At 37.8% G+C, this 15,212-nt stretch overlaps 1 protein-coding gene across 1 annotated transcript; it reads right to left on the minus strand.

The window, feature by feature from the left end:
- Nucleotides 1-380: 380 nt before the first annotated feature.
- SALL1 (spalt like transcription factor 1) lies at nt 381-14,965 on the minus strand. The gene is made up of 4 exons (XM_075837528.1): nt 14,801-14,965; nt 10,625-10,717; nt 4,887-8,254; nt 381-1,932 (listed from the first exon to the last, which is right to left on the minus strand). Exons 1-4 carry the CDS (start codon nt 14,871-14,873, stop codon nt 1,492-1,494), a joined length of 3,975 nt encoding a protein of 1,324 aa, XP_075693643.1. The 5' UTR covers nt 14,874-14,965; the 3' UTR covers nt 381-1,491.
- Between the last annotated feature and the right edge of the window lie 247 nt (nt 14,966-15,212).

Consider the following 15,212-nt stretch of genomic DNA (forward strand, 5'->3'; position numbering starts at 1 on the left):
GAATAACGGCTGCGACTTAACCTTACAACATTCAATTGAATGGTTGAGAAGAGAGAGTCCGCAACCAACAGATGTGCACAAAGGAAGGTCCATGATAAGGGGGGGGGGGGGGGGGGGGGGGAGTACTACGGTGCGGGATTACTTGAAAATTGATTGACCTATAGTGGACACTAAACAAGATTATATTCTCTATTGTCTACATATAAAGTGTGTGTGGGAGGGGGGGGGAGGGAGGGTATAACCATACAGGAGCCTTTAGTTATAATCTGCCTGTGTGCTCCATTGCAGATTTACAGTTCATCATGTCTAATAAACCATTGTTTAACATTGTTTCACATGAACAAAATTAAGTCCTCAAGACGCACACCACATGTTGGAAAATTCTTGTATTTGAGTGATTAAAATTACAGTATTCTATTCAGCAATAAAACAATAATGGAGCTGGACGCCCAACTTTCAAAAAGAAAGTGTATAAATGTCCACTTTCCACTAATACAAAAAAATAAATCATGAACCACACCTCACTTTATGTTTTTCTATTAGAGAACAGAAAGGGGGATGTCTTTTCTTTTAATTCCTTCACCGCCAGAAGACTACAATGTATCCAAATGCAAGGTCCCCCCCCACCCCACCAAGACCCACTTGAGCAAAAGGATCACAAACTTATTTACACTAATGAAAGTGAATATTTTCTCATTTATATATTTATATATGTACATATACACAAGCATCTACATTTTATTTTTTTCCACGGAAGTTTGTTCCAGATGCTATACTTAGCAGCAATTTTGAAATTCCAGCACATGTTCTATAATGAATAAACCTACTAGGAGGGAAATGAACAAAAACAAAGTGTCAACTGCAACTTAAAATAATTAAAACGCTTGCACCCTCTCAAATAACTGACATGGTTGTCACTGTACACAAATCTATACACAGAAAAATTTAAAAAAATGCACAGAACATCTACTAGTGGATAAGAAAAACCTTTAAAAAAAATCCCAACGGTTTAGGGGAGCACTGTACAGTCTTAAAATCAGTCCATTTCATACAACCAACCCTCCCACCCCAGAATAATGAAACAATGAACTAATCTTCCCTTAAAATGTGCATTCATGTACAGACAAAGTCATACTCCCATATTATCTTATGCATTAACACCAGGGACCATGTTAAAATTTAATATATAAAATAAGTTAATGCCAAAAAGACCAACCATCAAGACTTGCAAGTTGCCATAAATGTTACAGCCGGTTTACAACTCTAGTCTATTAGTATTTTGTTCCAAATACAAAGGCCAGAGTTCAAGCTTGCATTGGTATGCAAAGCTAAAAAGTTTTAATCACTAATAAATACACTCACTTAAAACTCTGGAAGTTGGACAGGATACAAAAGAAAGTCTCAATGGTGCAGTTCTCAGAAAAAATAAAGGAAAAATAAATTTGAAACATGGCAACCTCTGGCTGCATGAATTGTCCTGGAGAACGTAGGCTAGTTTGTGGCAATCTCTTTGCTGTCCTCCACAAAACGCATGAACTTGAAGGAAGTCCCATTCTCACTGCTCACTAGTTTCTCCAGACCAGCTAGAGGTGCATTTGGTTCAGAGTTTTGCAGTCTTTCTAGGTTCCCAGTGAGGCCACTGATGGGGGAGCTCCCACCATTTCCCAAGCTTCCAGTCATTGGGGTAATTCCACCATTCTGAATAACCGAAATTTCATTAGTCTTCATGGCCAAGCCATTTGACAGAGCTGCAGCATACTGGTTCCAGAAACTAGATGGGTCCCCACTCCCCGTCCTAGCAACCAAGTCTTTCTGGAATATTTCTGGAAATTTGACGGGATTCCCTCCTAAAAAGGCCATAGGCCCATCCACAGAAAGCCGCCTTCCTCTCCTTGCAGGTGTACTGTTCCACATGTGAGTACCCATATGAACCTGCAAAATAAATGACACATTTTAGTATAGTGAATTCACTTAACTTAAGTTAGATCTCTAGAACTCTCCCACAAGAAGCATGTAGAAAGGTCTAGTAGGAGGAAGGCAACCTAGATATTAAGACTAAAGCTTAATTTATATAAAGCAAGCATATATACCAAACCTCCTTATCTTAAAGGGAAGGTGTCACGAAATTTATATTTATATATATATATATATATATATACACACACACACACACACAACACATTGCTTTTAGTTTGATATTAAAATAAATTTTATTTATTTGTGTTCTTGTGTTGTACTTTTTACTTTATTCTCTCTTACTTCTCTATGGGGGCTGGCATTTTTTTTTCATCTCTGTATGTGTCGATTAACGACACATACAGAGATGGAATTTGGCACATACATCCCCATAGTGAATGCAAACGGGAGCCGTTCTATTCACTATAGCGTATGCCGTCTGTGTGGCAATGGCGCATGCGCCGCTCCCACACAGACCAAAAGGAAGGTCTTTGGCTGAGCGAAATCCGGCGCCATTTTCATGTGGACCAGAAGCCGCGGCCGGACAGTAAGATGACGACTTCCGGTCGCGGCTTCCGGCCATATGTTCAAGGCAGCGAAGACGCAAGGAACAGGAGCGGAGGCGGCAGCAGGAGCAGGTAAGTTATGTTTGCGTATGTGATGTGTTTTACGTTCGTGTAGGTTTGTGTTATACTGTCTGATTACCACTGTATCTAATCCTCCTACACTGTGCATTCACTCAGAAAATAGTGGCACACAGTGTAGGAGGTTTGAAGATTCAACCCCCTCCTCCTGGCACTAGCCAGGATAAGGGAGGGGGGATTGTGTGAGGACACTAGAGCGAGTGTGTTTACCCCAAATTTGCAGCATAAAGCAATGAGGTTGCTTTACCACATTACCAATGCTGCAATTTTGGGAATTGCTCCCTCTAGTGACCAGCACATGGAAATGTTATAAATTAGAATCCAATTTATAATATTTCCTGACTTGTGTAAAAATTAAAACAATGTGTAATCACTTATATACTAACGAACTTAAAAGAAAAATTTCTAGCGACACATTCCCTTTAAGGGTCACATAAAATCATTGGTTGTCCAAGTTAATATATTAAACAAGAATATGTAAAAAAAAAAAAAAAAAAAAAAAACCCACAAATCGCCTATAGGTAATTACTCCTATCAAATTTCTCACAGCAATCTCTGGAGAAATTCTGTCAACACCAGGCGTATGAATTTAAGGACTTCGCTACTGTTTAAGAACCGAGTCATACACGCTTCAGATGAATAAAGGGCATCCTGGTTAAACACTTAAGGTTTCAAAAGATAAACTGTCATTCAAAAAGTCAATATCTACATTAAAAAAATATTTACATGGCTCTAAGTTATTTCGCAGTGACAAAGCTAGAATTAAAAAAAAAATTTAAAAAAAGTGTGGATTTTTTTACAAGAGCCCCACATTGCAATCAAAAACACACATGATAGAAAATACATTATACAAATCCAACCGTAAAAGCACACTTAATAAATATTACTTTTAATGTCTCATGATAAGAGTCCATGCATACCAAAGTAATACTTTCAAATTACAACCAATATAGATGACCCTGTCTGCAATTCTTCAGCTATTCTCAAATACCTGTGTCATGTTTTACAGTTTTTAAACTGCAACATGGATCCTGGGTAACGGCATGCAAATTAACGCTGGATTGGGAGGTGGATTACACAACATGCATTCACCATCTGACATGGCAGCCAATATTTTACACGTTTAGTAGTATACCAGTGATTAGTATCACTCACATGGAGAGAGAAAAAAAATGTGAAAAAAAAATTAATATCTAACATGTCTAAAAATGAACTATACAGCTTTGAATATCCATGCTCTTTTCACTGAAAATAGCAAAATCTCAACGGGAAAAAAATAAAAATAAAAAAAATCTCTGGGAAATCTAGAGATGACAAAAAAAAATAAAAATATTTTTATAAAAACAAAAAAAAGAAAAAATACTAACAATGTGAAATTAAAAAATAATGTGTGTGTGTATATATATATATATATATAAAATACATTTATTCTCTACATGTATACACCGACTACTTATATTAATTCTATAGACAGTCTATATATGCTTTGCTTTATCTAATATCAATGTACGCATGCATTTACATATTTTATACATAGATATTTGAGGAAGCAACAAGTTGTTACATTAGATGGAATACTAAATAGAGACCAGCATGAGAGAACATGCATTTGTTTAGAACATAATAGAGCTAATGGAATCTCAAATCTTCTCAACCAAATCTGTACTCTATTCTGCCCGGAGTCCATTTCCTCATGAAGCAGTTTTATTTACACCTGTTAGCCACCATGCAATTTTTAATGCCTGCACATTTCTGTTCTCACTAATTTAGCAAAATATGTGAAAAGCTTTTATCAAACATTTGTATTTATTTATTTTATTAACAAATCCACTAGCCTCCCCCTAAAAAAGTCCTTATTATAAAAAAGTTTTCATATTAAACATAGTCTTGTCTTTAGGGAACAAAGTGATTATAATGTGGGTGTCTACAAATCCTACAAATTATCTCTGTGCAGGGAAGTTTCTGAATAGGTCAATCAGAGCGGAATCATTGGATAGGCAAGTGTAAAATTAAATGCAATTGAGTATGGAGATTGTGAAAGGGGGCAGAGCAGATACTCAAATCCCAGAAGCCATGCAGCCAAAGCACAATTTGCAACTTTTTGTTGCTTATGAAAGTGCTTTTTTTTTCCAGAATCCCAGAAACTGATTGGCCCCCTACTGTTCTGTGGCAGTCTCCCTACGTCTACACTATATTGCCTACCCCATGGTACAGGAAGATTGCCTTTCACAATTAACACACAAACCAGTTTTAGGTATCCTACATGCATTAAAGGAGGAGGCTTACCTTAAGATTGCCTTTTGTTGTAAACGCTCTCCCACATATAGTGCAGGCAAATGGTTTTTCACCAGTATGGGTTCTCTCGTGGATTTGTAAAGCACTGGAGGATGAAAAAGACTTGCCACATGCATGGCAGTAATGCTGTTTTGGAGTCCTTCTGGCTAAAGATGGGAGGACAGGTGATGTAGCAGAAGATGACAGAGATCCTGAAGATGTAATACTTAAAGGCTGTTCTTTATTGTCCTGAGTTGAGCCATGCATAAAGCCATTAAACTCAGTCTTTATTATGGTTGCCAGTGGATTTGGTGTTGGGTGTGTGCTGATCGTCAAGTTGGCATTGGGCTCAAAAAGTTGTGATGGTAGATCTCGCATCTGGTGGGTAAGCATATGCTGTTTCAAATTGCCTTTAGTGGAAAAGCCACGGTTGCAGACTGTACATATAAATGGCCTCTCTTTGGTATGGCTTCGGTAATGAATGTCCAAGGCACTCTGACATGCAAATGTTTTACCACAAATATCACATATTGTATTTCTAAACTTGTTTCTGTCTCTGAACGGAAAAAGCATCCCCATTGGTTCTTCTTTAATCATTTTATCAGTGTTCGTGGATGTCAAGTCTAGTGCACCTCCATTGGCAGGGGTTGGTGACATTCCATTGGGTAGTTCAGGTGGTAAAGCTCGAGGCTGCTTTTCTTCTACATTAGGAAACTTCAGAAAGTCATTTGTGCCATTAGGTGACAAAGCATTCAGAGAATAAATAGACTCCGAGGCATCTGGGCTCCCAGCACTGTGGCTTTCAATATCACCACCAAGAGAAGACGAGTCATTAGTCATACCATCACATTCAACAGAGCCATTTTCCATGGACTTCAGACTAGCCTGGAGCTGCTCCACCAACCCAGCACTGATCATCTTCATCTGGTTCTCTAAAGCAGTGATGCTTGAGATTTCATGGGGCAGTGGAGAGGAAGACAAGCTATCGCGAGATGCATCGGCAGATTTAGGCGTGTCCGGGACACTATCAGGACAGTCTTCCATGTTTTCATCTGAGAAGTTGTCAAGGTCATCAATAGTTTTTTCATCAAAGGACCCAGTATCAGATTCAATAGAGTCTGGATAATTTTCAGCAACTGGGGTGTTGGGAATTTGTCCTCCCATATGCATTCGGATATGTTGCTGCAGCACAACAGCATTTGTAAATTTTTTTTGACAAATGGGGCAGGAATGTTGTACCCTAAGTGGCGGCATGGCACGATGTACACTGTAGTGAGTCTTTAGGTTACCTTTTGTGGTAAAAGCACGCCCACAAACTTTACACTTAAAGGGTCTTTCTCCAGTATGTGTTCGGTAATGCATTTTAAGAGCACTCTGGCAGCTTAGTACTCGACGACATATTACACACTCATTTGGGTCACTAGACTTTTTGTCAATATTTTCTACAAGTTGCTGCAGTTTGGAGGTCTCTGATGTAGGAGCTGTATCCAAAAGCCCACCAAAAGGAAACCTTGCTTTGAATTGGTCTGAGATCAATGGTAAAAGCGGGTTTGAAAAACTTGTGGTATTAGCAGGTGTAGAGTCACCAGAAGGAGAGCAAGTAGCACTGTCAAAGTTTTGGAAATTTGATTGTTGAGAATTTTCTTCACCTTTGTCATCAGGGTTAGCCAATTCCATAATCTCAGCCTCTTCTGAAGGACAGTTACTTTTTTTAAAAGAAGGTCCTATAGCGGTCAAGTCACTTTTTACTGAATCAGATGGGCTAGCAACTGGGTGATTGATAACTAAGGGTTGCGGTTCCTCAGTCTTTATAAACGGTGTCAAACTGGGGATAGTTGGAGGGAGTGGCATCCCCACAGATGTTGTCAGGTTAGATAAAATGGGCTTTGTGTCCAGCCAGTTTGTCACAGGTTTTTCTGGTGGTATAGACATCCCATATGGAATTCCTGTACTTGTAGGTATGTTATCTAAATGTTCTGGCACTGGGTAAGGATTCATCTGAATGTGGGGATATTTCTCTTTATGGCGTTGAAAGTGAACTTTTAGATTCCCTTTAGTGGAAAACCGGTTTCCGCAAATGTTGCATTTAAATGGCCTCTCGCCTGTATGAGACCGAAGATGGATCTGCAAGGCACTGTCACTACCAAAGACCTTTGCACAGAACCGACACTTGTGTTTGAAGAATGACTCATCAGATGAGCTCTTTGCTTCAAATGGGGTCGTGCTGGCTGGCTTGTTTTTCCTCAGAGAATTTAAGTCCTCTGCAGTTGTTCCAATGTTGGGTAATGTGCTGGGGAATATGGTGTTACTTGTGGCAGCCTGAGGTAGTAGTGGGTTAGATGCAGGACTTAATAGACTGCTTATTGCAAAAGCTGGTGAAGATGTTATAGGTGCTGGTGGGTTATTGACCTGTGAGCCACCAGTGCTGGAAGGTACGCGGTCTACAGAAGGTGGATTAGCTGCTGCTGTTACCAATGGATTTATAGCAGGAGAACAACTACTATTGGATGGAATAGTGGTGCCAGGATTGCTCTGAGGTAGCTGGACTGAGGGTATTTGCTTGATACCAGTAATGCTGGCTGATTGGCTAGCAAGACTTTGTGCCAAGCCAGCTGCTGCTGCAAGCTGTTGAGACAGGTGAGAGCTCAATGTAGTCAACGGAGTAGCAGATACCCTCAGTGCCCCTTGAGAACCGGTAGATGTAGGTATTTCTGCACTTTGTGAAGCCAACAATAATATTTGGTGACGTATTTGTTCAATTAGGTGCAACTGGTGGATCTGCTGCTGCTGTAAAGCCAGAAGCTGCTCCATTAGTGCCGGCACAGCCATTTTATTGTTGCTTGCTCCTTTAGACTTTGCTTCTTGAGAAAACTGCGCCACTGCCACTTTAGTACTCTGAAGGTTTTCAATAATGACATTGCTGTTAATAACAGAAAAGTTGCCCAAAGCTGCCAGATCCCTTACTTGAGGTAGTGTGGTTGTGATAGCTGAGGTACCCAATGTGGAATTATTACTATTAGAAACACCATTTTCCACTTTGTTGGAACCACTGCTGCTATTGCTAGCTTCGATCTCCACCTCCATGGATTCTTCTTTGTCAGGCTTGTCATGCTCTGAAAGGTCACTACAGTCAGCTTGATCTGCGTTATTAACTGTGTCATTCATGTGCTCGTCAGGATTATCTGAGGGGGCACTTGGAGAGGTTGTTTCAGCAGGAGGTGGTGGATTTTCATTCACAATTAGAACCAATTGATTTTTAGTGCAGTTCTTCTTGTGTTGCAACAAATCTGATAGTTCAAAGAACTCAGCGCAACATCTGCTGCAGACATGAGCGTCCTTGTTCTTGGGTGTCCGATGAGGTTGACCCCTCTCCGTAACTCCTAAAAAAAAAAAAAAAAAAAAAATTAATTAGAAACATGGCTTCCAATTGAAATACATTTTCTATAAACACATTTTTCTATTCTAATTCATAACGTAAAAGGTTTTAAGATCAATATCACATAGATTGCTCACAACTTCCTCCAACACTCTCCACCCCCACTAGACTGAGGACCTTAAACCCTCTTCTTATAAAAATCAATTGTCTCAAATAATCCATCAAAATATAAAAATACTACGTACAGAAGGCATTTGGTAATAATGAAATTCCATAGCTTGTATTGATTTCCAATATTTCATGCTTTTGTTGTGCCCTGTAGAGAACAGCGCAAAACAATTTGAAGCCCTTGTTAAACATTTTAGTTCCTGTCAAGCTTGCTTGATTCTGGAAGTTTTGATTATACCCGGTCGGTCTAACCCTTGGGTTAGCCATAGAAATCATAAACGGCACGAATGTAAACAACATTTATAAGCAATGATCAAGTCTCTGGTTCTCCAGCAATTGGCTAGAACGCGTGAAAATTTGCTAAAATCCTTCTGAAACTATTCTCACTCACTGTCAATAAATCCTACAAATTCTGCAGTAACATTATTAGCAAACAGTGGGAAAAATTTTCCTCACAGGAAGAGATTCCAATCATTTGAAAAAAAAAAACAAACAAATATATATATTCTATATCTTATATATTTTTATTTCTTTTTTTCTAGCTATCACTGTTCAGATCAAGGACAAGATTTATCTATGGCCGGTTACATTAGTATTGGCAGCTTAAAAGTATAAAACATGAGATGCTAAATATAAAGAAAAAAGTGTTCATGGGGCAGATATTTTTCAATATAAACACTATAGTCAGCGTCTTTCAAATCAAAAGTGGCTGCTTACAGTGAACAATAGATTACCATGAACCGCACAGTAAATTTAAGGAAGAATATATCCAATTGAACAAAGTGCCAACTAAAAGCTCCTACTGCACACAAGTATAAAAGATACATACGAGTAATATTAGATGGATACTATATTTTAAACGGAGACTTGACACTATGTCAAGGTCATATTTGCATTAACCGTCAGGTTTACCCATGTGCCAAGATGGGAGTGTGTACCCAAAACTCCACAAACTGTGTCCTAAAACTCTAGATCTGTGTACTGCAACACATTTCAATTAGCTCATGGGGAAGGCTTACCAATTTGCTCTTCCCACTAGTTGCTCACATTTCTTATCACACCCAAAACCATTTGCAAATTAAACATAAGTCTCTGACTCCAAAACTAACTGATCCTATTGAAAAACAGGATGGTTTCCTATTGTTCACCCAGCGTGAAGACAGAAACTTCTGTTGTTTAAAATGGTGTGTGGTTATCTTACAAGGCTGTGAAAAAAAAACCTGTTTAATTCAGAGATTACCTCCCTGCATGTTTTACTGCAATCCTAAAAATCACATAATGGGAAGTTTCCATGACACCACCATTGAATTTGGCCAAAGACTTTTTGTGTGTGCGTCTTTCAACATAATAAAATACCCTGGTCTGTAATAACTTATTAGAACCAGTGAATAAAATTAACATTTTAAGAGCTGGAGGGCTGAACAAATAGATCCAGGCTCTAAAATTAAGTTTGGGAAAGTTTCAAAAGGATTTGAATAGTTTAATAAATATGTAGCTATGATTTGACGATGTTTAGAAAATATAGAATTTCATGGCATCTCTTTTTGGTTACTTTTCTATCATGGAAAGATAAGCAAACACTAAAATGTGATAATAGAATTTCCAGAGTATGTGGTAGAAAAGGCGGTTGGGATTGTGGCGTGTTGACAAGCAATGTATGTGCATTTTAGTTGCCTCTCTGTTCCCATGAAAATTCAGTATCTAATATATTCAACCGAAATGCTGCACATTTCCATATGTAATGGTTATGTCCCCATCTACTTTTACAGCCAATTATGAGCGAACAAAAAGCCATTCTGTTTGTGCACACATTTTGAACAAAATGCATTAAAACTATTATGTCAGCATGTTCATTTAAGCTCTACATTCAGTGGAAAATACGTTTCAACCAGATCACATTTATCAAAACATAATGCCACTTTAAAACACAGTTTTGCTTGGTCAGCTGTGCTTAGGCAAATAATAGCAAATTCAGGACTAAGCTTGCAGAGAGGGCAAAGACTTTCTCTCTGAACCGTAAAGATACAACTATAGGAAAAAGCAGAACAAATTCTTTATAAATTTTTATAAAACTACACAGACACCAGACTAATGTAAGGGCTCTACACCAATAGTTCAAAGTAGCACAAACCAACTGTAAGCATTGCTCCAAACTCTAAAATTTACCAATATTCAAAAAATTATCGATTAAAAAGAGTTCACATACTTTCATTTTTAAAAAGAAGTTTAACTTCATCTACTTCAGATTTCATTTCTTCAGGCTCTCTCCCAATCTTCATCTGTATCAGATCCAGTGTACCTAGAATTACAGAAACATTTATTGGGGTGAGGATTAAATATGGTTTAAAAAGATGGATCAATTAAAATTACCTAGAAATTAGAACCTGAGCAAAATGTGTTACTTAATCTACCAACCTACATGGAAACACTAAATATATATTGTATATTGCAATTAGTTACATTTTATATAAAGTCAATTAGTATTGCTTTTGTATTTTTATTTATATCTATTGAATTTCTTATTAGATAGTATGGAAAATGCACATGTCATAAGCTCACATTCACACTGCTGAAGGTCTGTTTAGTTTTTCTCTTAACATAGTTTTGCCAAAATGTGCAAAATCCTTTGATGGACCCAATTCATTTCCATATGCTGCAAAATAGTGAATTTTTTCACTAGTATAGGCAGGATCTAGGTTTATACATTTTGTATATACATTTACACAAATAATAAAAAGGATATAGAAAAAATAATATATATCTATACTCTCACACAATCGAAAAATTTATGTAAAATCCAGTAGAAGCAAATGGATAGAATTTCTGCATCAGTTCTCCAGTTGTACTATAAAAATACAAAATCAAGTGTAAAATATATATTTATTATTTTACACTGTAGAAGCCAATGACAAACTTACAATTACCCAATTTTATACAGAATATAAAAGTTTATCACATGCAGGAGGATAAACAAGTCTAATTTAGAATATATATTACACACACACACACACACACACAAGATTTGTTTATCCTCCTACATGTGATATACTTATATTCTATATAAAATTGGGTAATCATAGGCTTTAATCACTGGCTTCCACAGTGTAAAGATATATATATATATATCTTTACACTGTGGAAGCCAGTGATTAAAGCCTATGATTACCCAATTTTATATAGAATATAAGTATATCACATGTAGGAGGATAAACAAATCTAATATATATATATATATATATACACACATACACACACTTACAAAGTTGAATATATGGTATTTATAGTAGATTTGTTGTGTGTTTAGATAGCATGTTACTTCTGAAAGTTTAGTCCAATAACAAGGAATGTGTGTAACTATTACATTAACAACAAGCGTGACAATTCTAAAGAAACTTTTGATATTTTCCCACTTCAATAAATGAAGGTCACACTTTATAATACTGAACACTAGGTGGGGATCCAGAAGCGATGGTTTCAATAGGGAGAAGAAAAAAAAGCCTATATATGACAATTCCAGTGTGAGTGAGTGAAAGAAAAAGAAAGAAAAGGTTCCTGGAGTCTCCATCTACACTCTGCCTACATAAATATTGGCATTCAGACAAGAAACTAAATCCCAGTTGTTTTTGAGAGCACTGCTCTATGGGAAGCACTTGTCAATCCAGTGTTGTGTGAGGGCAGGAAGGGGTTAGTGGAGAAGTGCAGCTCCTGATAAGGTGTAGCGACTGAGTTAACTCCCTGCTAGGAAGGATCAGGGGGGACTGGATGTGGAATCATTGAGAGAGGATCCAAAAACATATTGGAGGCTGAACTTTGTCACCTTTTTAAGAGAGGAGGCCAGCAGAGGTTAACAAAGCAGAGGGATTTAGATTGATGTACAAGATACAAGGCAAATAGTATAGTACCCATTATAATTCATACAGCAAACCAAAAAATATTATTATGTATATATATATATATATATATATATATATATATACACACACATACACTATCTTAATATATTCAATACAATTTGTCAGCTTGCCCTCAATACGATCCCCATCTTACGAATTTAACGAACCCAAAAACATCCAGAAGACAGCGAATAAAAACAAAAACTTCGCCTCCTAAATTCCACTTCGTAGCTTCTTCATGCGACACAAAAGGAAACAAGGACGACTTCTAATTTTATTTCTACTAAAAACAAACTCAATTTATCTGAAACTCCTCCCAGCTTCTCCACGGAAAGTACTTGTTGAATTTCTTAGAAGATAACAATGTTTACAAACACCGAGGGTAAAAAAGAAAAACAAACAAAAGAACGAACTAAAACTCCAGGGAGGAATCTCTACATTCTATTGTAGCGACTTTATACAAGATCATGCGAATTTTCAGATGTTGGGTAGAAAATGCGACTTATTACTGAATAGGACATTTTATCGTTTGATATTTTTATTTAGAGTTTTATTAAATTGTGTACATTATATATTTTTTTTGGGGAAGGGGGGTGGGGTATTTTGGGCTTTAGCGAAATGGGATTATTATTACGAGATTATCCTCTGAACTACTACAATACATGTCCTGCGGGCAAAGTTGCTGGTTCTTGCTGGAAAACCCAGATTTAGAGGTGATAAAACGCTTTTGTGGTTGGTGTAAAATGTATCATTAAAAAGCAAGTCCCCCCTCTTAGCACTTTGTTAATTATAGTTGTTTTTTTTTTATTAAATATATTTTACAACTTATTTTTATTATTATTTAGTACTGATATTTTCAATCATATTAGCAGTTCATCGAATATATATATATATAGACACTTAATACATATAATTTATTTATACTCTAATTAGAGTCTACATTTTATTTAGATACAAAAAATAGGCATCTCTAGTTTCATGAACCATTACAAGTTTCCATACAGGACACTTAGAAAAATAAAATAAGGGGTAGATGAATCTCAAAGTTTTGTTCTACGTGGACTTCATGATAAAACTCAGGTGAATCTAACAAATAATTAGATCAGATAATGCAATTAAGGTTTGCATGTGCAAAGACACATGCAGAAATTAAACAGTTAATGCAAATTAAAAATGAAATCCTATTGTTTTGCAAAGATGGTGGGAACCGATAGGCAAAACAAACAAATAATGGCTTTCGAGGGGCTTATTAGCATTGACCATACACAGGATCTTGTTACTCTAAATACTTTTCGTTTCTGCTCTGAAGCTTAGAGAGTGATCATATTTTTGGGATTAATAAGTAACCATCTCATGCTGGATGTGGTTAATCTTTTAGCAGGATGGGAGTCCATGAGGAGGGGGTCATCTCAATGTGAATGACTCACGGGGACAAAGCAGGCAGTCCCCCCTCACTCCATTAGGTTGTTATGGGGGATCTAGCCAAGGAGTACAAAGAGTTAAGCCCTTAGAGCAGCACTTCTTAAGAAGTTATCTAAAGAAGAAGTCAAAAGGTGCTTCCTACCGCCGACACTACACAGGAGTCACTATAGGTATACACAAACAGGTATTCTAAATAGGGGTCCTGAAGATATGGGGGAGAAAGAAGTTCTTCTCTTTTCCTCCCATGTGGAGAGCATTGTTTGTTAGTGAATAGCTTAAAAGATTTGACCCTAAATGTTGCACTGTCTTCACAATAGGACATGGGGAGCTGCCTACTATGCCTGGAAGATGTTTAGCAAGAGGGGACAAATCACTCTTCAATAGGGGTCTGGGGGGATTGTCACACAAGGTACATGCAGTACATTACCAGCTCCATTATTTTAGGAGAAGATTACGCACTAAATAGTAAGTTTGGCTGCTTCAAGTAAAAAGTCGCTATGGAGGTGACATCAAAACACCAAATATAATATAAGTCCATCACCATGATTTCTACAAACTCGGCTCCAAAAAAAATAAATAAAAAAGTTTACTCAATATAGGAGAAAGCACACATGAGAATATATATATATATATATATATATATATATATATATATATATATATATATATATATATACATACACGCACACATTACAGAATACTTCGGGATAGTAGCGAACTTGTACAGCTACAATATAGGATTTTAATATAAAAGGCAAACGAATTGCAAGCGCCGACTGACTACATAGAGGTAAATGCAGGGATCGTAAAGTTTGTGAGGAGTTTTATTCGAGGGTCTTCGTGCCAGGAGAAGGGGCAGCAGTGAAGGACTAAGGTCCGGGTGGCATCCAAGGAAGTAAATTGAGTAATAGTGGAAATGTAAAGCCCTCTAGACTGGAGTTGGGTGCAGGGCTGGTGCGGTCCCGATGGCTGAAGGTGCAGTAGGGATCCCCCGGCTGGGTGATGAGGGATAATAATGGGTGAGCTGAGGATAATAAAGCTGCTCTAGCAGTAGGGATTCCACTTACCATGACTTCCAGGCAGGGCCAGCCCAGGGTCCGATTGGAGATGCTGGGGTTTCGCCTGCTTCCTCCGAGACATGCTGGCTCACACATCAGCTGGGGCAGAAGACAAATAATTTACTCCCAAAATGTGCTCCCAATTCCGGGCAGGGAGCCCCATCCAGCGCGCATGTGTCCTGCCATAATTATGATGATCAATAATGCATTGCGATTAATCATAGGAGAGGGGAGGGGGGGAGCTGGCACATGTCCAGCTCTATTCAAACCAACTCTCCCTAATCAATGAGCCTGTGATTCGCTGGAGGCTCCTGTCCCTCTCAGCTGCCACCCAATAATAAGGGGGCCGGCTCAGAGAGAGGAGGGAGGGGGCAGGGACTTGTGTTTGGATACAATGTTAACCCTCTTAGCAACTAACTAG

The sequence above is a fragment of the Rhinoderma darwinii genome, chromosome 9 (assembly GCF_050947455.1).
Source record: "Rhinoderma darwinii isolate aRhiDar2 chromosome 9, aRhiDar2.hap1, whole genome shotgun sequence".
Classification (NCBI taxonomy): Eukaryota; Metazoa; Chordata; class Amphibia; order Anura; family Rhinodermatidae; genus Rhinoderma; species Rhinoderma darwinii.

Coding starts and splice junctions, on each gene's coding strand:
- SALL1 (XM_075837528.1), bottom strand. CDS start 14,873: ATGTCTCGGAGGAAGCAGGCGAAACCCCAGCATCTCCAATCGGACCCT. Junction 10,718..14,800: donor GGCCCTGCCTGGAAGTCATG/GTAAGTGGAATC, acceptor CTGTAATTCTAG/GTACACTGGATCTGATACAG. Junction 8,255..10,624: donor ACTTCTTTTTAAAAATGAAA/GTATGTGAACTC, acceptor TTTTTTTTTTAG/GAGTTACGGAGAGGGGTCAA.